The sequence below is a fragment of the Cryptomeria japonica genome, chromosome 9, assembly GCF_030272615.1.
Source record: "Cryptomeria japonica chromosome 9, Sugi_1.0, whole genome shotgun sequence".
Lineage (NCBI taxonomy): Eukaryota > Viridiplantae > Streptophyta > Pinopsida > Cupressales > Cupressaceae > Cryptomeria > Cryptomeria japonica.
Window position 1 is genome coordinate 749,525,595 of NC_081413.1, and position 23,855 is coordinate 749,549,449.

The 23,855-nt window shown below is 37.9% G+C and overlaps 1 protein-coding gene across 1 annotated transcript in view; it reads left to right on the top strand.

The window, feature by feature from the left end:
* LOC131064650 (zinc finger CCCH domain-containing protein 64) overlaps nucleotides 1–23,855 on the top strand; it is a 184,682-nt gene that overhangs the window by 18,874 nt on the left and 141,953 nt on the right. Inside the window, exons 3-4 of the mRNA XM_059211204.1 lie at nucleotides 22,831–22,958; nucleotides 23,153–23,274. Of these exons, the coding sequence (XP_059067187.1) occupies nucleotides 22,831–22,958; nucleotides 23,153–23,274 (250 nt within the window). The remainder of the gene's footprint in view (nucleotides 1–22,830; nucleotides 22,959–23,152; nucleotides 23,275–23,855) is intronic.

Sequence of the window (23,855 nt, forward strand, 5' to 3'; positions counted from 1 at the left end):
CCCACAGATAATTTTTTAGGACAAAATTATTAAAACCCATAGATTTTTTTAAGGGAAAAAATATTAAAACCCATCAGAATTTTTTTTAGGTAAAAAAATATTAAAAAACGAAACAAACATCGATGCCCATAAGCCATCTTCATGCTTTTCGAGGCATGAAAAAAGAGGTACTGAGAAGATGCTAAGTGCACAAAACCTGACTGCCTTCCAACGTCAAGTTGGTCAATGACGCCATCTTGCACGTTTCCCAGTGCACGAAAAACTGAGAAGAGGCGCTGGCACGAAATTCAAAAAATTTGAATCCCAATGCAGAAACAGAGCTAGATGTAGGTACAGACTTCAAAAAATGAAGTGTGGCGGGCACAAATTTCAAGAAAAAATTTCCGGCTGACTCAGAAAAATTCGAAGACAACCCAGAAATCTTTGCGAAAAACCCAGAATGAATCTACTGTCGGAATCTGGATCTGCTGGCTCAAAAATTGAGGCATGAAAATCGAGGCACCCAGAAAATTCTAATGATGACCTAGTTGAGATCTCGAGAAACCCACCACGAATTTGTGCTCATAAAATTTTTTCGATTGAATCTGGAGGGTCAAAACCCTAGCCAAAAATGCAGATTTCCGTTCAAAAATGGTAGAAAAAATTTGCAGGTGGGAAAAAAATTGCATCACGTGGTTGCGCGAAATGCAGGAGAGAAGGGTCGCCGGAGAGGGCAGAAAATAGCCGAAAACTCTAGTAGCTGCGGCCAAAACGAACTGCCAAAGTAGCAATTTCAAATAAACAAAGAAATTTTTCAAAAAAAAACTGTTAAAAATTCATGATGAATTTTTAATTGAAAAATTATTTCGAAAATAACCAAGGCTCTGATACCATAATACAGATGCAAAAGCATATGGATTTCAAAGAATCGATGTTGTTCAATTAATCAAGGAGACAGAACTCCTTTAGATAGAGTTACAAAGACGATGTTTCTAAAAGAAACAATCGTTAACTAGAGGCGAAATTAGAAACAACTTAAGTGACAATTAATAACACAAAGAGAAAGATATTATTCTAATAAAACCTTGTGCACTTCTTATCTTGCCACCTTCAACTTTTCCTAGGTGGACTTCAAGGTTAATTGGACATTCCAACTTAGGAGGGCGGAGTTTACTCATGTTTGGAACATGCTTGGCTAGGGCCGACTTCAAGATTTCTTGGACATGCTTGGGCAGACTTGGAGGTTGGCTTGCCATCTCCCCCTTGGGCGGATTTCACACTTGGCTGGCCATTGAACCCTTCAATACCATGGCAGACTTCTTGCTCCATTGGACATGCTTGTCATATGCCTAGCGGACTTTACCAATGCTTAGCCATAAGGCAAGTCGGACTTTCATGCTTGTTGGACAATGCCTTTGCTAGGCAAGGTGGACTTTATACTCCTTTGGACAATCCTTTCATGTGCTTGGCGGACTTTGAGAGCGGCGGACTTCACCTTCTATTGGCACATGGCAGACTTTGCCAATGTCTTGCCATCTTGACCTTTGGCATGGCAGACTTGACGACTTGATTGGACATCCTTCATGGCGGACTTGAAGAGAGTTTGGACATCCTTCCATAGGCTTGGGCGGACATACATAGCTGGCTGGACATTGTCTTCTTACCTTGTTGGGCAGACTTTGAGAGACTTTTGTCATGTCCAAACCTCGGACAAATTTGACATTGGTCTGGCCATAGGTCCTTGTGCCATGTTTCAACCTTCCTTCTACTGCCATGTTCATGTTTGACCTGCCATGTTTTGATTTGGATCATCTAGAACGAAACCCTAGCCTAGTGATTTTACCCTGCTTTGTACACTCGGAGACATAATTTTTTGATTCTAGAGACATGGGTGTTGATGCCATGACTTGAGGGACCCAACCCTAGGTCTACTTTCAAAAAAGCAAAAAAGCAAGCCAAAAAAGCTGCTTCTCGGATTGGTCCCAAAGTGGCAAAAATAAAAAAAGCAAAAAAAAGCGAAAAAGCAGAATTCCTTAAAAATAGGAAGGTGTTAGGTGATCTTTGGTCTTTGGGCCTTTTGAGTGCTTTGACGACGTCCAGACACTGATCAGAGCATGATTTCTCTATTTGGCTTGGGACGACTCAAAAATTCTAACTCTTAAACTCTCAAAAAGGAAGACTTACAAAACTTGCAGAGCTAAAAGAAAACCCTAAAAGGCAAACAACAGGGGGTCCCCATTTGCAATGGGGCGATGTGTGTAATAGGTCACAACAAATCTCACTCTTAAAACTTCACTAGACATTATCTTTAATTATGGTTCTATTCCCGCCCATACATATGTGAACTTGTTTCTTAAATTCCAAATGTTAAAATATTGCAGAACAAACCAGAGGCTTTTATGGTTACACACACATATGAAATAGACCTTTATTTTTTTTTCATGGAACATGATATTGTTTTAGAAAAGGATTTACTTGAGAACAATTTGTGGACCATGTGGCAGCTTGAGATATGCTTTCATCCATTTTTAAAAAAAACTCCTACTGGGCAATAACTTGGCAGGCCTAAGATTTGATTCAGACTTGGGACTCAGCAAAAACTTGGCACATATAAAAAACACAAGTTTTGTAGAACAAACTTAAAAAATGGGCATAAAATGGAATTTAATGTACTCATAAATAGTTTTTCCTTCATTTACAGATTAAAAAAGGAGTTCAATGCACATCATGATATCATATTATTGCAATTATAAATCCATATAAATACTTTACAAATTTTTTCTTTTGACTAAACCTTCTCAATGGTTTTGTGGGTGCCCTCAAATTGGATGGTCATGATTCCTGCTGAGAAAGCATATCATCATCCTCAAGCATATCATGATTATCTAATGAAGCTCCTACTGTCACTTCTGTCTCTGCTTGTGCCACTACATATGTTGTCCATTTTGCAACTTCCTTTTTAAAACCAGCAATCTCATCCGTGAAAACCTTGGGCTTTGCATCTTTGGTAATCTGGTCCAAATACGGATTGATGTCATCCGAGTCAAACTCTTTATATGTTTCCTTTCTTTGTACCTTTTTAGCATGCAAATGCAGGTTATACTATACAAAAATGAGATGATTGAGGTGCTTTTGAATAGAGTGGGCTCAAATGTGTTCCAATTGCATTCACACCTAGGGGGCTACTAGATGGGGACAAAATACATACGGCAAGAATTTGAAGATTTGGTGTTTTTGCACCATAAGTTTCCCACTACAAATCTACAAGAACTACATTTGTAACTTGATAAAGTTAAACTACAATTGAAATTATCAATCGTAGTTAAGTAGGTTGTGTTTTAACTTGGCTGCTGAGTCATTCGTCTTTGAATGCATAAAGGTGAAGAAAGCCACCTCCTCTCTATGCATGTATTAAGGGTATCCACAACCTCTTTATCAACCCCAAAGGAATTAGAGAAGAAAAAGTTTGGATCAAATGTGTTGGTGATGTTTGTTTCACCTCCATCAATTATGTGCCAAACAGGTTCATATTTCATTGTTTTACCCAAATAAATGTTGGATGGCCTCTTTGGCCTTTTTTGTGGCATCATATAGATAATTCATTGGGTTTTCCTCCCCATCCTCTAATCAATGAATCCTAAGTAGAGGTTCTATCACCTAAAGCAAAATAATATAGAAAATTCAAAAAGAAAGATTTTGAATGAATAAAAAGGTAAATGAAAATAAAAGTGTTAATAATGGATTAACAAGTTGATTGTTTGTAAGTTGGAAAATGTCAAGTTTAAATTTACCTGGAGGATCTCATCTATGTTTCTTGCAAAGAAATCATCAAAAATGGTCTTCATATACCCCTTCGGCCTCCTTTGAGTAAGGAGAAGCCACCCACTTAGGGTTCACTAACATCTCTATTAAACTTACAATACTTTGCAACTAATTGAAATTGGTGGTAAGTTGTGGGGATTTTCATTGAACAAGCTCCTCCTTTCCATTGGTGTGCTCTCTCATTAGATTTAGCACCCAAGGGTGGTTGTAGATATACTCTATGATGTTCCTCGTCTCTTCCACTAGAATCTTCACCCATCAAAGTTTTCCTTATATCATCAAAGGGAAGATCAATGCAATGGGAAACACAAGGGCTCCAAAAACTATTTGGGTGACTTTTCTCTAGTATTCTCCTTGCTACTGCATATGGTGCTGCATTGTTAGTCAAAACTTGGATGACATTATCCATGTCTGTGTGCATTACCTTCTCATCAAACATAGAGCATAGGGTCTTAGCATTTTTCACATTATTAGAGGCATCAATTGACTTTGTATAACTGTCCATTTGAGTCACTAGGTAGTTGATCAATGTGTGATTCTTGCCATCCATCAACTTATTAGACAAAATAGTGCAGCCCTTTTTGTGGCAAATCCTCTTTTATTCTTCAAGTATGACCTCAAGATATTTCACAACACCATCCATCAAGGGCCCACTCAAATCATGTGGGCTTGGTGCCTTGAACTTGTGTCTAGCTATGGTCAATGCATTGGCCAATGGTTCCCAATAGGGATTCCTCATAATGAATAGTATGTTATATTGGCAAATTGGTACATGCTAGTCTTGCCTATTGACGCTTCTCTTGGTTTCACTCAAAACATTTGAGCAAAAGAGTAGAACCCTTGTGAATGTGACCACACTCAACTATAACTATTTGTAGTGGATGATGAACCTTGTATTTGTGGGTCAATGCAAGAGCTGACTACATTAGTCTTTGACTTTGAAAGAGAACTTGCCACAACTACCATTGCTTAGAGAATTTGCCACAACTACCATTTCTTGAATTATCAGTTTATTTTCTGATTTTTTCTAATCATAGGAAGAGGTCGCCTTCATCTTGTTAGAGCATATTTAGCTATTAGTTGCTTTTTTACAACTAGTTATGTTTTTTTGCTTAAGTTCACTTAGGAGTGCTTATTTTAGTTGTGCACATAATTTGGCTTTATGCATCTAGTTTAGCTAGAGTTGAGCTTTATTTAGTACCTCATGCTTGCACTTTAGTCCTCCTAAATTTAGCTCTGTGCTTTCTTTATAAGCACCTGTTGTGACCATTTCACACATCGCCCCATTGCAAATGGGGACCCCCTCTTTTTGCTTGTTTTTCGCTCGCCTTTCGCTTCGTTCTTAGGGTTTTGTTAGTCAGTCAGTTGTCTGGATTTAGGGTCAAGCCTTAGGGTTTTAATTGCCGTCTTTCAGGCCAGAATCCAGTCAATTTTGAGAGCTTTTTGAGCTTCCTTTTGTAGGATGCAATTTTGAATGAAATGAATTCGCCAGAGTGGTCTATTTTCAATTGGAATTTTTGAGTGCTGAGCTTAAATTTGTCTAATTGTTGATTATGAAATGTGAATTTTTGTCCAATTGAGTAATTTTGACCAAATTTTGACTTTTTTGATTTTTGATCCCGGGCATTGGGAATGATTTGTTTTTGCCTCGTGAAGTGATTAAATGTGCAAAATCATGATATTTTGGCCTGTAGGAGCAAAATCGCTCCTGTCCCTCAGTGGAGGACCGGAGCTCGTTTTCAAATATCTTACTGTCCCTGCAGAGTCAAGATGAATTTCGAATTGCAAGTGATAAAGAATGGCGTGATCTTTCCGTTGAATATAAATTGAAGAATTTCACGAACACGGAAGTGCCTGCAGGAGTCAAAATCGCTCTTGTCCCTCAGTGAAGGACTGGAGCTACAAATCAAATATTACCTTGTCCTTGCAAGATTTTAACGACTTGACGATTTGAAGAGGTCCAAGGAGATGCATTTTATCAAATGAATATAACTTGAAGTGCCGACATGAAGGAGAATGACCCAGAATGCCAAAATCGCTCCTGTCCCTCAGTCAGGGACCAGGGCGAAGTTCTTTGTAGCTCCCGTCCCTCTCCAAGGGACCAGAGCGAAGTTCTTCATAGGGCACGCGCTGGGCAAAGATCAAGTCAGTTTTACGTTCAAAGGCAAGAAAGGAGGTGAGTTGAACCCGTTGAAGATAAATTGAAGATTATCAAACCTCAACAAGGGACCTAAATACCTAAGTTCGCTCCTGTCCCTCAGGTAGGGACCAGAGCGATTTTTACTTTAGATGATTTTCTTGCTCAATTTGAATGGACCCCAAGGCATGGGTGAATGGAATGGAACATTACGAATCCGTTGAAGATAGTTTTCGAAGATGATAAAGTGAAATAAAGCCCACAAGAGCAGGATCGCTCCTGTCCCTCTCCAAGGGACCAGGGCGATATAATGATTATACTATCGTTCCTCCAAATTCAAGACTTTCTAAGACGGAGAACAAGGTGGCAAGGACGTCTTAAGGCATCTCCATCAAGCACAAAGCATCAAGGGTTATCAACATTGAAAGATTTGTACAAAATACCCTAGTTCGCTCCTGTCCCTCAGGAAGGGACCAGAGCGAAATTTGCATAAAGGCATAGATTTCGAAAGTTAAACAAGCATCAAGTGACCAAGAAGGATCAAGGGACTATGTTTTACCCAAGGAAGACGATTGCAAGTTGGAGAACGCAAGCATGAACCCAAAAACTTGAAGTTTGCTCCTGTCCCTCTCCAAGGGACCAGATGGATATTGAATATATTGGCCAATTCATGCAAAAATCACGTTAAGTCAAGACTTTACAAGGTCGTAAAAGGTTCAAGGCGTCCTTTGAAGGTCATATACCAAGGTGTTGAACGTTAAAATGCTACCAATTTGTACAAAAGGCCTATATCGCTCCTGTCCTTTGGACAAGGACCAAAGCGATTTTTATTAAAATACCCATGTTCCCTCAAAACCAAGACAAGGCAAGGATAGGCAATATCAAAGATGCTATTTGGAAGGTGATGAACAAAGAACCAAGATCAAAAGTTTGCAAATTTGAGCCAAGACACATGGATCGCTCCTGTCCCTCTCCAAGGGACAAGGGCGATGATCCTTCCAACGTTTAAATGTCTTGTGGAATTCAAGCGAAATGAGCATGGAATGAAAGAATAGCATTGTTTGTCCTTCACAAAGATGATTGAGGCTCGAATTTACAAAGGTCAAGGAGAAGTTATGAGGATCGCTCCTGTTCCTCTCCAAGGGACCAGGGCGATATTTGCCAAAACACCTATTATCCTTCGAAGATCATAACAAAACAAGTTGCAAAGGGTCTAAAACGCCATTTGGAAGGCAATGAACGAAGAGTTAGAATCAAAAACGATGAATTTCAAGCTAGAAGACAAGGATCGCTCCCGTCCCTCTCCAAGGGACCAGGGCGATATCACATTTAAAGACATTCCTTCGCACAAACAAGTCAATCAAACTCGAAGGACCCAGATAAAGTGTCGATTTGAACGTGGAGATGAAGACTTTGGATGTCAAAAATGCAAAGATCAAGACCAAATTGATGGATCGCTCCTGTCCCTCAGTCAGGGACCAGGGCGATGAGGTATGTATATTTCATCTTCAAAATTTGGTGCTCAAACACATATTTTTTAATTTATTTAAATGCTAGAATTCGATAAAGTTTGAAAATCCAATTAAAATGGCATTTAAATATTGCGCTTGGTATTAATTAATTGTTTTTTTGCCTTGTGAGAAAAATTGAATTTATTAAATAATAATGAAGGCATTTAATAATTAATTATTAAATTAATAAAAAATCAAAAGGAGCGCTTGGTATTTTAGAGGTCGGCCTTTATTATTTATTTAAAAATCATTTAAATTGCCTTATTTTTACACAAGTCGGCCTAAGGTAATTATGGTGAGAAGCGCCTATAAAGGGGAGATGAAGATCGTCATTTTCACATCATCATTTATCATCTCTTACATGCGATCTTGAAGGAGAAAGTGCGAATTGTGTTTGAGGAGTGTGAACTTAGTTTTCACTTGGGCGAATTGACAAAGGATCGATCATTTAGAGGAGATCACGTCAAGGACATACCAAAGGTGGCGAATTTGTCAAATGCATTAGAGATCACGTCAAATACTTGAAGGGTGGCGAAGTTGATAAGAAGAACGTTGATTTGAAGATCACATCGAAGCTATCTAACGTCAATTTTGCCTAGGCGAATTTTTGTTCATTTTGCATTCTAGAGTTAGCTCTCTATTGAGGTATGGCGATATTTGCTTTATTGTTTTATTAGTTGATCATCATTACCTAAATTTTGAAATTTTGAAATTTTGAATTCCTAGCTCAATCGTTTTATTTTAGGAAATGATAACTCAAAGACTTATCATGAAGTTTCCTAAAATATTCTCTAATCTATGTTATTTATTGCAAAATCTAGCTTCTCATTATGAAATGTTGTGTAGGTATGGCAACCCCGAAGGCGGGAGCATCCACCAGTCGTTCAGCTCTCATGAAAGAGGATCAAAAGACCGAAGAAGTGGAGACCAAGATCGTGTCGAAGTGGAGCAACATTGGAGATACCAACTTGGGTAACTTCAGCACGAAGAAGTTTCGAGAGGTCCCTTACATTGGCAAGCCATCACCTGTCGCCCGGAGAATAATCGAGAGTGGCATCATTAAGGCGGCTGGCTTTCCTCCAGCTGTTCAGTGCCATGAGTTGATGATCGAGTGTGCTCGTCATTATGATCCACAGTCCAGGACGATCGTGTCCAATGAGGGAAACACTTTGGCGTACCTTTCAGAGGAAGCTATAAGTGAAGCTTTCCATCTTCCAGAGCACAGGGACATGATATACAAGAGCATAGAAGGAGCCAGGTCAATGTACGAAGATGATCCAGATGCTTGTCTAAGCATTATCAATAAGAACTGGTTACTTAAGAGCCGTCCCCGTCTAAGCAAGATCCCGAACACACCGCACAGGATTGATTTCCAGGAGGAGTACAGAGATTTGATTACTATGCTCAACCGAGTTACAAGAGCCCCTCATGCCTTCTATTTTGAGAAGTGGATGTTCTACTTCATCCAGGTGATCGTTCAAGGGAAAGGTATGATACATTGGGCTAGGATGATTAGCCATTGCTTGGACGTACAGTTGAGGAGACTCAAGGCTACTAAGTCCTTCCACATGAGTTCATATGTCATCTATGCCTTGATTAGGAGTGTTGAGTACGCAGGACTACCTCATAGAGGAGTGATTGGAAGAGGACCCGGCGAGGTCAGAGCTTGTGATTCCTATGCCTACTTGCATCATCCGCCAGGAAGAAACTACAAGCTAGTTAATGATACCTTCACGATGCACATCACAAGGACGTTGCAAGGTGGAATTCACAACAGGTTATCTCAGGATGCACAGGAATTCATAAAGAGGTATGGTGCTTGGTTCATTCAGTTTCCCAAGTTCACTTATATTAGAGTGCATGGATGTCCTTTACCACCATACATGTTGCCGAGATATCCGACAGACAGAATTGTGTTACTTGAAGTAACAAGACAGTTGGCAGCATATGCGAGGGCATTCAGACACAGACATCAGAATGGAGTTCCAGTACCTATCATTTTGGGCAATTCAGTTGAGGTATGTCCTAATGCTTTAGCCATGGATGACGCAGAGAAGGAGTTAGCCTTGTATTCTTTTTCATCTTTTGCTTTGAGAGAAAGCTTTGATCCACATGGACATTTAGAGGAGACAGTCGGCAGAAAGTTTAGGCATGAGTACCAAATAGAAGATTTTATGATAAATCTCTTAGATGATCTTGAAGTGAAACGAAAAATGCATTCTAGATTGCCTTTGGATTTCATCAGGAAATGCAGGATTTATAGAGTGGCCGACCAAGCTCAGGACAGTGGCAGACATATCCAGTCTTCCTATGATCGAGAAAGCAAAACAATAAGGTTAGATTGGAATGTGCCCGAGGTCATGGATTTAGATACTTTGATGGCACCAGTCTTGTCTTGTACTCGCAGATGGGTTGACGTACAGCATCAGAAGTTGAGAGAACAAGGCATAGCTATGACTTTCACTTTGGAAGAGAAACCAGCCGAAGGTGGAGCTAGTGTGAGTGAAGGCAATCCTAATCCTAGAAATTCAGGAGAAGGTAACCTTCGATGTGCCAGTGAGGGCAATCTCCATCCAAGAGGTTCGAAGAGAAAAGAAAGGTCAGAAAAGAAAGAATCTTCCAAGAGGAAACAAGAGGCTAACAGAGATCGATCATCCGGTACTTCTTCTAGACCAGAGAAGAGGACAATTCAAGTGGAAGAATCCATGGAGTCTATGGTACAGAATGACAGGCAGGAAGAAGGACAGGCACAACATGGTTCACTAGATGGATCTCTCCAGGACTATGAGTTAGATGAAGATAAAGAAGACAATGAAATGACATCTCCTCCCAGACAAGAAGGAATAGTGCACAAAGAGATTCAAGTTCAAGAAACAAGATCGATTATCCCAGATTGGTTGAAGGAAAGATTAACCAAGGTGATCGTAGTAGAAGACGAGGACAGTGCAATTGATTTAGAGAGCCTTGTTGGACGCTCACACAAAGTAACAGAGAAGAGAAAGGCTACCAAGATGTCCAAGATGATTCGAGATGAGACTGGATCCAGAAAACTGCAGATAGCTACACCAGCAGCAGACAAATATGAAGGTGAGATCCTAGCAGAGGAATATGATATACAGACATTTGAGTTAGGACCATCTACAGCAGAGCAGACTTTAGATGATGCCACCGATTCATTTGAAGCATTGAAAGACAAGCTTAGAGAAGAAATGGAGAAGAATAGAAAGCTTGAGAGAGGTCGGTGCATGGAGGGCATATTTCAGTCACATCAATGAACGTTTGGGACGTCAGGATCCAGCTAGATCACCAGTGCAAGCACTTCCACTTCAATCAATCAATGAGGCAGAAAGATTCAGGAACATGGTCCAACGTACAAGTAATTGGATGGATAGATCTCATACAGTGGCCATAGAGTTTGTAACAAGGATGATGAAGATTATTCATCAAGCTATCCAGGTTCTTGAGATAATCCACAATTTGATGATAACAGTAGCTGCATTTACCCATACCAAAGATGTTATCATTCCTGTCTTGAAGGTAATTAGACACACATCCAGGAAGGTCTTAGCGCAAGAGAAGATCTTGGATGGAGAATCTCACAGTTTGTTTCAGTGGTCAACCTTACTCCATATGAAGAGTGTTTTCTTCGAGGACATCAGTGTTAGATGTGGCCAAGTTGAGGAGGTGATCAATCCGATCCAGGACAGAGTATTTGAGGTACTTCGTACCATTCTTGGCAGAAGGATCGAGGTCGAGACAGATGTGGATATGCAGGAATTAGAAGATAGAATTAAGGTCATCTTTTGCAAGGACGCAAATGTTACAGATGAGCAATATGATCAGATGTTTGCCACCATGCTCCTGATTGAAAGAACAAAGGAACTTGAATCTACTTGGGACGCAGCTCTTCTAGATGCATTCGATCAGGTCATCCACTTGGAAGAGAGTATGAAGAATCTTCCCGAGATTCCAATTGCAGAAATCGAAGGAATCGTGACAAGATTCATTGCATATGCCAAAAAAGAACATTGGAAAGGGAATAAGATTCTAGATGAAAGGTTGTTATAGATGACATGGCATCTTATTTGTCATTGGTTTATGTCTCCTAGGTTTTTGTGCCAAATTTAATATTTGGCTATGTATTTAATATTGTTCAGTAAAAAGGAGGCCATTTGTAACAAACCCTAATTAGGGTTTAGGTGTCATGATCTTGACCGTTGATCTACTTTCGATCTGGACCTTTCATTGTAATTGGGGATGCTATTTATACCCCCATTTTTCATTTCATTTGATAATAGTCAATAGTTAGATTTCAGAGAGTTTGTTGTATTAGAGAGATTAGAGTTAGAAGCAATTTTATTTTGTAGCAAGATTGAGTTTTGAAGAGAGGAATTCAAGCAATTGTTGTACATGATGACTTGGAAATCAATAAAATATTGAAGTTATGGTGTTTTGTTGCAACTTTCTTGGTTATCTTCATGGTTGTTTAATCTACTTGAATCATGCTCAATCAAAGTAGTGTGTTAATTTGAAGGACATAGTGTGAGACTTGATCTTTGGTAGGATTCGTAATCCAAACCACTAGCTTCTTGCTGATTGTAGGAACGCCTTGCGTGGTCAACTGGAGAATACTTTGAGTCCCCTTAATCTTCAATCATTATTGTATCTTGGATATGTACCTCCGTGGTAGTGTCTTTGATCTTTGATGCATTGAATATCATTTTGTTACCTTAGAAGATCGCATCAATTTCAATTGAGTTGTTTCCTATGGCAAAATTGAAGTTGGTTGAATCTTGCCAAGTCTTGTCCATACGAAGTCATTCTTAAGGTTAGGCTAGATTAGACCTCTTTCAAACCCTACTCTTTCATTATTTTTGAAAAGTTTCTTTAGTTTAGTAAAATCTTGAACTTTCGGAATGTGTAAGACCCCTTGAAGGAAACAGCAAATCACATCATACCGCTGGAAGCTTGTCCACACGTAGAGACCCTACTAACCAGAACCTTGGAGTCTTCCTAACTGATCCTTTATGCGAATCTTCAGCAGTTAGAGGCTTTTTCTCAAGAGAGGATAAGATGCCTATTGGTATTTTATTCTGTGTATGATGGTGTATAAAATACACGTCAACAACACCTCATTGTACAATTGTAATTCTTCTTGTAATTCTGTATTATTTGCTTTTGAGTAATATAGCATTCATTTGTGTAGCTCTCGTTTGTGGAAGGTGTTCTTGTTTGCCATTTGATCTTGTAGGTGCTTGTGTTTCAAATTTAACATGGTATCAGAGCATGGGTTTGGCAAGCCTCTTCTCAAGCTTTGAGGGTTTCTTTGCTCAAAACTGTTGAAGGGCCACATTTGTTTTTTGTGGATTTGGAGGTGAGCAATTTTTTTCAATTTTAGAGCAACATGGGCATCATCATCGCATGCATAGCGTTAAAAAACCCTTAGATCGATTATTGTTTCATAAAAATCCAAGCAGTTGAAATTTGGGGTCAAATTGGCATTTTTCGAGGCGAGTTTCGGGGGTAGCTGAAAAATTTGGTTAGTTTGGGCAAAACTAAACATCACCATTGTGCTCAGGAGGCTTTTTGGGCCCGCAGGCCTGCAGCCCTGTAGGCTCTTGCAGGTACCACAGGTGGTCCATGCAGCCCGCAGGTCACTTGCGGTGGCAAGTGTACCTGCAGGTATGTAGGACACTTGCGGCCTGTAGCCCCGCAGGCTCTTGCGGGTACCGTAGGTAGTTCCTACGGAACCCCCGCAGGGGCATTAAAAAATTTCTTTTTAATTTTTAAAAATTTTTAAAACATTTTTTAAATTTGTTTTTTTAATAAACTTTTTAATATATTTTTTTTAATGTTAAAAAATTAAATTTTTTTTTGTTCTTTTAATAAAGTTTTTTTAAATGTCAAAAAAAAAAAAAAATTCAATTTTTTTTGTTCATTAGAGTTTAATAAAGTTTTTTTCATGCTTTTTAATGGGTATTTTAATAAATGTTTTTTATGGGTTCTTTTTCAAATCTTTTAAAAACAAAATTTTCATATAATGAGCAAAATTGGGAACACAATTTTTTTGTCCACCTTCATACTTGTTTTGCAACGCTTCCAACCGGTAGTCAAGGGCGGGGGTCAATTTGCTCCTTTATATCTCTTGGCGACATTCCCAATTTGAGGCGTCTTTATCTGCGGTCTTCTACAGGGCATCGTTATGGTGGCATCATCTTCATTTTTCCAGATTTGCACTTATCATATTGTATGCTCTTGCATGAGCTATATTGTACTCACACTATTAATAAAGTGCCACACTTATTTGTATCTTGTCATTGATGACATATTTGATGTAATCCTCTTGTACATCGTAGATTAGGAATATTCATGTGAGACTTTTATTCTCTAGTTGAGAAAGTATTTGGATCGAGTACATTTTCCATTGGTGCTCATCCGTTTATCTCCTTGTGAGACTTGGTGCATGGCTCCCGTTGAGACTTAGATTGTACACATTTGTGCATAGCTCTTGTGAGACTTTGATTATACCAGTACTTATGCTATTTATGAGTATCCAGGTGATGCTCAAAGCAGGTTGTCTCCATGCCTGATCTTCATTTTGTTGCAGCGAGTGATTCATCGTCATCGACATTGGTACCTGGTTTTGTCACGCTTTGACATTCTTGGTGCAACATTGGCTCTCTTTTTTCCTATGGGGAGGTATTTTGGTCATCATCTTGGACCATCCTTGCAGGAGAATCTACATTGAGGGGGGGCTTCATGGTCTCTCTTCTTGTCTCTTATGGGGGGACTTTTTCCTCACATGAGGATTTGTTCTTCTCATTCTTCATTCAGAGCATTGTGTGCTTTCATCTCTCTTTTGGGGGGGAGTTTTTTCCCATGGTTTTTCTCTCTTTCTCTGTTTGTGAGAGATTTTATTCGTTTGTATGCATTTGCATTTGTACATGGGTACCTAACATGGCTTAGTAGCCGGGACTCATCTTGCACTGTTAGCTTAAGTGCATTCCCCTAAGTTGCACTTAAGGGGGGGTGTTGGTGTAATTATTTATTCTTATAGGATATAATGACACCTTACTTAAGTCAACTTAGGATAATGCATTTCATAGTAGTTTGCATATGAGACACTTAGGGAAGTTTGCACATAGGGAAGTTGTATGTATGAGAAATTCCACTTTTTGTGGTCTTATCTTGTTACATTTCACCTTTGGTGGGTGATCCACCTCTTGTGGAATATTTTATTACTACTCCTACCTATCCTCACCTACCCTTGTTTCTCATTGAGCCACATGTCATGTTTGTGTGCTCACATATCCACATGGCCTTGCCTTTATAAGCAGGTTCATCTACATTGTATGTAAGAACTTTAGATGATCTAGTTGATCAGTATTTTGCATCATTGATAGGAATACAGTTTATTCTTGTCATATTTTGTTCTCTCTTATTTGTACTATTAATTGGACTCTAGATCTTGGCAAATTCTCACATTTGGAAAGATTCTATTTTTGGAAAGTTCCTATTTTTAGAAAGTTCCTATTTTTAGAAAGTTTTTTTTTTTTTTGGTTCCTTCAAGCCTTCCAAGCCCTAAAAAGTAGTCTTTAGTGTTTTTCTCATATCTTTATCATATGGAGTCGAAATTGGGCAAAAGAGATTTCGTTGGAAAGTTGGTTCAGAGGGCTGTGCAATTTTGTAGGTGGTTTGATCAAATTTTGCACCAATTTTCCGTACCACGTCTCTAAAGTCAGCTTTTAGTTTCATGCTTCTGGGGCCATAACTTGAACAAATAGACTCCATTTTTCAACTTTTGCATATCGTTAGAAAGCTCTTAGAGTCCTCTATCTAGATTTGCAGTCAATTTTTCTATATTCACCGGGTACTCAGTGATCTCAGTTTTGTCATTTCTCAATTTTGTGATTTCTTAGCATATACAAATGCAAAAGGGTTCGTTTTTGTTGATGTGGGGAGGTAGAATTATCATCTTTTAGATTCCTATATTTTTTAAACCCTAGCCTAATGGTGGATCCTTCCATTGAGAAACTCACCCCTCATAACTATCATAGCTGGAAGACTACAATGATCAAATTGCTTTGGTCTATGGGTTTATGGTATTGTTTAGATCAAATCCAACCCAACTTGATTTGTGAGTATGAGATCATTCAGCGTAGGGACAAGATGGATCAGACTATGGTTTTGATTGCTTTACATGTTTCAAACAGTCTTTAGTTCCATATTGATTTCTGCACCACTTCTAGGGCTATGTGGCTCAATTTTGAGCAAATTTCTGGGGGTATTAATGAGTTTCACGCACTTCAGCTTGAGACATATTTGACATCATTGACACCTAATTCATTTCCTTCCATTGAGGACTTTCTAGTGAAATTCAAATCCATCAAATCACAGTTACGGGGTTGTGGCAAGCAAAAGACTGATAAGGAGTGCATCTTCTTGATTCTGTCAAAGCTTTGAGGCCAATTTCAGTTCTTTGCTTCATCATTCTATTCCACCTTGGATGCTTTGGGTATTGCATTCACTATGCCTTCATTTGAGGTGTTTTGTGAGCGCTTGACATGGGAGCAGGCCAAGCTATCACAACTTGATTTAGTTTCTGGTTCCAAATCTCAGGCCTTGGTCGCTTAGACTCCTACATGTACAGGGAAACAGAAGAAGCAAAAGAACAAAGGTACAAAGTCTACTTAGTCGCCTCTACCTTCAGAGTCTCATGGACATGATTCAAATTCTTCCACCTCTTCCAAGAGGTCTTCATCCAGGAAGGACAACCCTAAGTGTGCTTATTGCACTAAGCCAGGTCATGATGAGCATTGGTGCTATGCAAAGAAGATTGATGAGTTGAAAGAATTTCTTCGGAAGAATAATATTCAGTCGCCTTCATCTAGTGCATCCTCTTCCACCACTTCAGAACCTGGACATTTTGGGTCTTCATCTATGACACATGGTGAAGACAAGATGAAAGACCATGCTCTCTTTGCATTGACACATTCTTAGTCCTCCAGGTGGCTTCTAGATTCAAGAGCTTCACATCATATGGCATCATCAGATGATATGTTCTCGTCTTTTGAGCATCATGCATTTCCATAGATTTTGTTGGTAATAACACTTACACGAGTGTTAATGGGAGTGATTCTATTGAGGTTGATGGTGGCACATTTAATAATGTTCTTTGTGTCCCCGCTTTATCTTCCAATCTCCTTTCCATTTATTAGATTACTCATAGTGGGACAGGCAAGACAGTTGAGTTCAACCCAGATTTAGTGCTTATTAGAGATCTGCATAGTAGAGAGCTTTCTAGTTGGCAGTGTTGATCATACATTAGGATTGTACGAGTTCTCACATTTTACTCCCATTGAGCATGCATCTGGTCCTATCTCTCATGCATCAAGAGTACATAAGAAATATGAGGAGAGGTTTGGTCACTTGAACCTATGTGTGCTTCATTCATCCACAGTGGTTCCCCTGAGACTTGTGTTGATCCTCCTCCACAACTTGCTTCTTCAGAGATCAATTCAGTTCAACAGGTTAATTGTTCCCTTCCAATTTCAGCAGAGTGGGATGAGTACTTGCTAGATATTGCAAGGTTCTTTGATACATCATACACTCCAGACATTTGGGACATGATTGAGGATATTCTATTCCTCTTTGATGGCAATTTGAGCATTCCTATCATCCCATTTTTTAGTGAATTCAGAGTTTGTTCAACAGGTATTTTCATAGCAGTTTGGATTTACTTCAGTTGATTTGGTGTCTTTTGATTAAGATAGTTGGATAGTTGAGCAGTCTTCCATGGCACACATCACGAGACTTTTCCTTCCATCTTCCATGGAGTTGTTTCAACCTTGGCCACTTGATTTGTTTCTTCCAAACAAACATGGTTTGCTGCTCTTGGATATTTATCAACTTTCATCCTTGAGCCTTCATCTTCGACGTTGGAGCTTCTTCATTTTGGGAGGCAATACATTGTCTGTTTTTTTCTCTCCTATGGGGGTAATCTTGATTGTACTTATTTGATCGATTCAATTCTTGGGGTGTAACATCCTGAAACGAGATAACATGCTTAAAAAGGAATAAAACATTTAAACATAAATGTAATCATATTGAAACGAATATAGCCGTTATCATGAATAACGGCTATATTCATTTCAATATGATTACATTGTCTGTTTTTTTCTCTCCTATGGGGGTAATCTTGATTGTACTTATTTGATCGATTCAGTTCTTGGGGTGTAACATCATGAAAAGAGATAACATGCTTAAAAAGGAATAGAACATTTAAACATAAATGTAATCATATTGAAACGAATATAGCCGTTATCATGAATATTGCAACTTAACATATAAAGGAAGAGATTTTTTTTTTTTTTTTGAGGTAACAATAACTGAAAGTAATTACATTGATCTAAACCAAATATAAACCTAAAATAAGAAGATAACTAAACATTGCATTCATTGAAAGAGAGAGGGTTTAGAAAGTACATTTCATTTGATGCTAACATTCTGAACTTCATGACATTAACAAGATATCAGTGAGGAGGGAAAGTATCATCAGGGCACTTTTCCGCCCAACCACGGACTTACTAGTCCCCCGTGCCATATCCAACTGGATTGGCCCGACCCTTCGCAGGGAGGTAACGGGAAGTGGAACTCAATGCCATCTGAGACTTGGTGTTTAGGACCTACACATGCTAGTCGGCCATACACTATGGGTAACCCCCAACTAGTATGATGCTCCTGACTAGAGGTGTATCTGGTACTAATGATCAGACAGTTGCATGCATTATGTAGCACCACCTTGGCCAAGGTTTAACACTGCAAGCACGAATTAACGCACTATCAATGATCACCACCCTTCTCGACATAGGTCTAGGGTCAAATGGGTTCAACTGAACTCATTAAGGAACTAAGACCAAACATATATTTAACATTCATTTGTCAACAACTCTATTACTCTTAAAAGTTACTGTTATTTCTTCTCATTTATTATTGCAAGATTTGTATTGATTCAACTAAATCCCTAGGATGGGAAAATAAGGGGCATAAGAGCCGCTAGTTGTACATTCGACTCATAAGTATGGAATATAAGCCATGCCTAACATGTCTTTGCTGTCTTGGCATCTTGAGAGTACTCTCGCAATGGTGGTGCTATCTGTATCGAAGTACAACGATGCCCTTCTACCCACTACCTTCCTAGGCTAGGGTATTAGTTGATTTCATTATGTAGAGATGATAATCTCAATTAGATAGGTTGTTTGATTTTGTTGTTTTGGTGTTATTTCCGACTTAGACAAATCTGAAAATGCTCAATTAAGAGGTCAAAAGTCTTCTCAACACAAGACTTGCACAGGCATCCACTCTAAATTTGAAGAATATTGCTTGCATATCTATTTCCAGCTTATTACGCTGACTATGGGTTAAATAATCCATATACTTTATACATACTGGTATAGAGGATTATACATACATGCTTACACACACGCACATATATGTACATATATATATGTTTGTATATGTATTAGTATGTATATATAAATTCATCTACCCATACTCGTTTGGGATCTTAAAAATGTTTAAGCTAACAGCCATCTATTTATTATAACCAATTAGGATGTACTGCTCCTTTTAAGAGATTTAGACTTTATCCTTTTTTTTGAAAACAAGATCAAATGACTGCTGTTACAGAGAATAAGCTAGTGAGAAGGGCCTATAACAGCCATTTACCTAAACAGTGAGTATGCTTCTTTTCAATTTGAAGACTCCCCAAACCCTACTAGTTATCTTAGAAAAGCCACAATATTCTGGAACTGTCTTCTTTTTTTTAGAAAAGAAATGCTATCAAATACATACAATCATTCACCCAAATGACCTTCAATTATACTTATACATACACATACATATATATCTTTGTAGGTACATTAATATACATGTATGTATATATATAAATCTGAATATATCAGGGATATGTCTGATTACTGAGAAATATAAATTGGTTCAGACTTATTAATATTCTTCCCTAACTAGTAATGCAGAAATTTCAGAAATTACTCTTCCTTTTCATAATACAGGAAGTAGAGATTAAACACATTTCCATTCCTCTCTTTCCTAAATAGGAACCAATATATCCAATGCCCTACGTATTGATCAGACTTAAAATTTCTCTCATTACACACAATTTGAATAAATAATATTCGATTCTAAATGAAGAAATAGAACAAATACCGCTAACTGGGTTTTTGAGATAATACATGACCTGATATGTTTTTAGAAGAAGAAACTCTTTGAAGAATGCTTTCCCAAAGTCATTCCTTACTGCAAAACCTCTTATTCTCAGAAAACGGAAGTAGTAAAACCAACTTCGCAGAGCAAAATTCCTCTTTCTTGTGGCTACTAAAAGTAATGAATAAATTGTTCTTCCCCAAATTCGCTTTTGTATTCCCAAAACACGTTTTTCCTTTTTGCCAAAACGCCCTAATACCAGGCTGAATCCCAAATCCACTAGGAGTCACGCCACAATCATGCTCCATCTTCACGCGTTTTTCACCTTTCAAGCTTCCTGGAGAAGCCTCTCGGGCTCACACCAAATTGCCTGCTCAAAATATCTTCCCTATCGATAATATGAATAACCCAATTTATTTCTTATGCCTCAAAATATTTCAAGGTTATACGATATAATGGTTTTATATGCATTACGTTTTTTTTATTAAAGCAAACTTCCTTTATTGCCCGATAAAATACAAGGCATGGTATATAACATGCATTAATATATATGGATTAAACATAGATTGATGTTTTATTCGCTTCCTTGCTTTATGCCCCATAATACATTTGGTAGCTTAAGGAAATTTCAAAATTTATTAAAATATCAAGGCCTTCCCCCCTTATCACACTCCATTTATAATATCGCCAAACATAGTTGGCTTAAGGTTAATTTTTAAATTATTTTTTTAAAAGACTTTGCCTTAGCTAGAATTGTAAAACATATTCATATATTTATGTATATGAATATATACATATATAAATATATTTACATGATAAAACATGAGCTTTTGCGGAATATAAATAATAATTAATTAAAAACTCTTTAAAATAATAATAACGAGTTACCTCGAAACGTAATCAAAACCTAGGGTTATGAACCCTAAAAATCCCGGCATGGACCATCTAGGGTTACTTGACGCGACGACCAACAAGGTTTGACAAGGTCAATCATAAGTCTACCTGGCTCAGGGTTAGGGTTTTAGTAGGCATGAGTTCTTTCTTCCCTTTACCTCCCTACCCAATGATACTTTCCCTCCCTTCGCGGAGATCTCTTGCACACACTTGGCCAATTAAATCAGTTAGATCAAAATCTTGTCCTATTTTGACATTTCATAGATCATTGACAAAAGTAAGACCTCATGTCATAATGTTAACTGTCTAGTCATCAATTTACCAATTAAGATTCATCAAATTATAAGTATATACTATAAGCAAAGTAGTCATCATTCAAATAAGCATGAACATGTGAGCATATTCATTCAATTTAAACATGAAAAACTAGGGCACATTCATTCCATTAAACATGAAAACTAAGGCACATTCATTCAAATTAAATATGAAAAACTAGGGCACGTTAAACATCTTGCAAGTATAGCATAAATGCCATAGGGCAAACATATATCATGGCGTAAATACTGCACATTAACAACTAGGGCACAAGTGGGATGTAACATGGGAGGCCACTTGGAGTCCTTCATCTTAGTCACATGTAGTACCTTTTTCATTTCATTGCATCTCTCGCTTTTGGAGAGGGTTTTTTCCCAAGTGGTTTTTCTCCTTTTCTCCGCGTAGAGAGACTTCATTGGTTTGTAGTTTGTACATGGGTACCTAATCAGGCCTTTTGTTATTGGGATGCATTTTTGCATTCATGTATTATAGTTTTTCTACTCACCGTAAGTTTCACTTAAGGGGTGTTAGAGCATATTTAGCTATTAGTTGGTTTTTACAACTAGTTATGCTTTTTTGTTTAAGTTCACTTAGGAGTGCTTATTTTAGTTGTGCATCTAGTTTAGCTAGAGTTGAGCTTTATTTAGCTCCTCATGCTTGCACTTTAGTTCTCTTAAATTTAGCTCCGTGCTTTCTTTATAAGCACCTCATTGTACAATTGTAATTCATCTTGTAATTTTGCATTCTTTGTTTTTGAGTAATATAACATTCATTTGTGCAGCTCTCATTTGTAGGTGGTGTTCTTGTTTGCCGTTTGATCTTGCAAGATTTTGTGATTCAAAATTCAACACATCTCTCATGTATTCTTAGGTTTGACTAAATTCATTGTTGCACATCTTAGCAAAGGATTCATGAAAGTTGATATTTGAGGCAAGTGGAATCTCTATTCATCCACTAACCACAATAATTGCACCATTGTTCTTGCCTCTATACTTGGTGTGCAATGCCTCCATGTCAGGTACCCAGCTTTGGCACCACTTCAATTACCTGTAGATACCAGATGTCTATTGGAAAATTGAGGTGATTGACACCTCTTCTCATTCGCAACCCACAATAATTGCACCACTATTCTTGCCTCTCTACTTGGTGTGCAATGTCTCCAAGTGGGGCTTGTTGCCTTGGCATTAGTTCAATTACTTGTGGATTCTGTTTCTTTTCTAATTTCTTTTGATCATAAGTAGCAAGGAGAACCTTCATTTTTTATGTATTCATAGGTTCCATAAGAAGCAAGGAGAGCCTTCTAATTTGGTTTATACTTAATACATGTCAAAAAATAATTTTTTGCTTTATATGGTATGATTGGCCATTCTTTGTGTTATGCTCTATTTGATTTTGGTCTCTATCTTTGTTATTTTAAATAACGAGGTAATGCCTTAGATTAATAGTAATACACTTTTGGCTATTGTTTCATTAATCATTTCATACTTGATAGAGCATGATGTGAGAATGCCAAAGGCAATTCCTTCATCAAGTTGAGGCTTGATCAATGCTCTTCTGTCCAACTAGCAGTTAGTTATTCTTCTTCATCTCTTCCTCTCTGTCGTTGCAATCTCTTCGCCTCAGACTCACCTTAGGGGGTCTTTTGAAAGTAGCTTGGCATTCACTGTTTTTCTTCTCTTGGCATAGCTCTAACTTCTATATACATTGTGTATGGCTGTGCTTTTGTTGTTGGCACAGAATATATGGCTCATATGTTGCATCTCCACTACTGTTTGCATGTGTAACTGTGAAAGAATCTTCCATTATCAGAAAAGTGGCTTGTTATTTTTCATATAGTTTTAGTTCTTGTTTCTTGTTCCTTGTTTCTCATTAAGGACTTTATAAGCTTTATTTAGCTAGTTTCACTTGTTTTTTTTTTCCTGATTTTTTAATATTTGGATTACTCTGCAGGTTTATCTGTAGCCTATTTAGCAGGAAGAAGTTCATCAAATGGATCAATGGTAGGAGTATACTGTGAAGACGATATTGATGCACTGAGAGCTTTTGCTGAAGAATCTGGTGTTGTTGATCTGTTTCTAACATATCCTTGTATGTTGCATGAGTTGAAAATCTGTGAAATTGTATTTGCAGAGTATAAAAAGGGGCAGTCTAGATCACTAATGTGTGATTGGAAGTTTGAAATAGATTTTCTTGCTGGTTGGGTTGTACACTTCTCATTCTCTTATAGAATTTTAGGGAGTAGGTTTTGCTTCAGTAGACCTTGACTTATTTTACTAATGAATGGCCGGAAGGAATTCTTAGTGGTGCTAATTTAGCAGATGCTCCTCCAGGAATTGAGCATCTGTCAGGGGGAAATGCTGTGATATCAGAGCTAGTTAAAGAGCTCAAGCCTCGGTAAGCTTTTGTTATGCTACACAAAGCTGATTACACATACAAGTAAAGTGAATCTTAAAAGGCATTCTCAACTGTGAAGTTTACTTAATTTGTTTTAACTTTATGATTTTGAAAATAGCTTCATTCTCAACCGTAAATTTAGTTAATTTGGTTTAAGTTTATGATCCTGAAAATAGCTTCATTTTCAAGTGCAAAGTTCACATAATTTTGTTTAGCTTAATGATTCTGAAAATAGCTTTTGTTGATAGAAGGCATCCTGGATATTCTATAGGCACGTTTTTATAGTCAAAATTGTTTTATATTTAGATTCATTTGGACACAAATACTTGGGTAGAGTTTCAGTTGATCACTGATTTCTATACCTGATAATACTTGGTCAGTTATAAATTTTGTGAGATCTTCTGGGCAAATCTTTTTGTAAATCAAATTTGGCTTATTAAAATATAAAATTGCTTGCAGTAGTTTGTGTGTAGAACAGGAACGTGATGTCCTTAAAAGACTTATTTGAAAATAATATAAAAATAAAATTAAAAATTGTGAGGTGTGATTATTTGGTCTGGCATTGTACTGGTGGAGGTCAC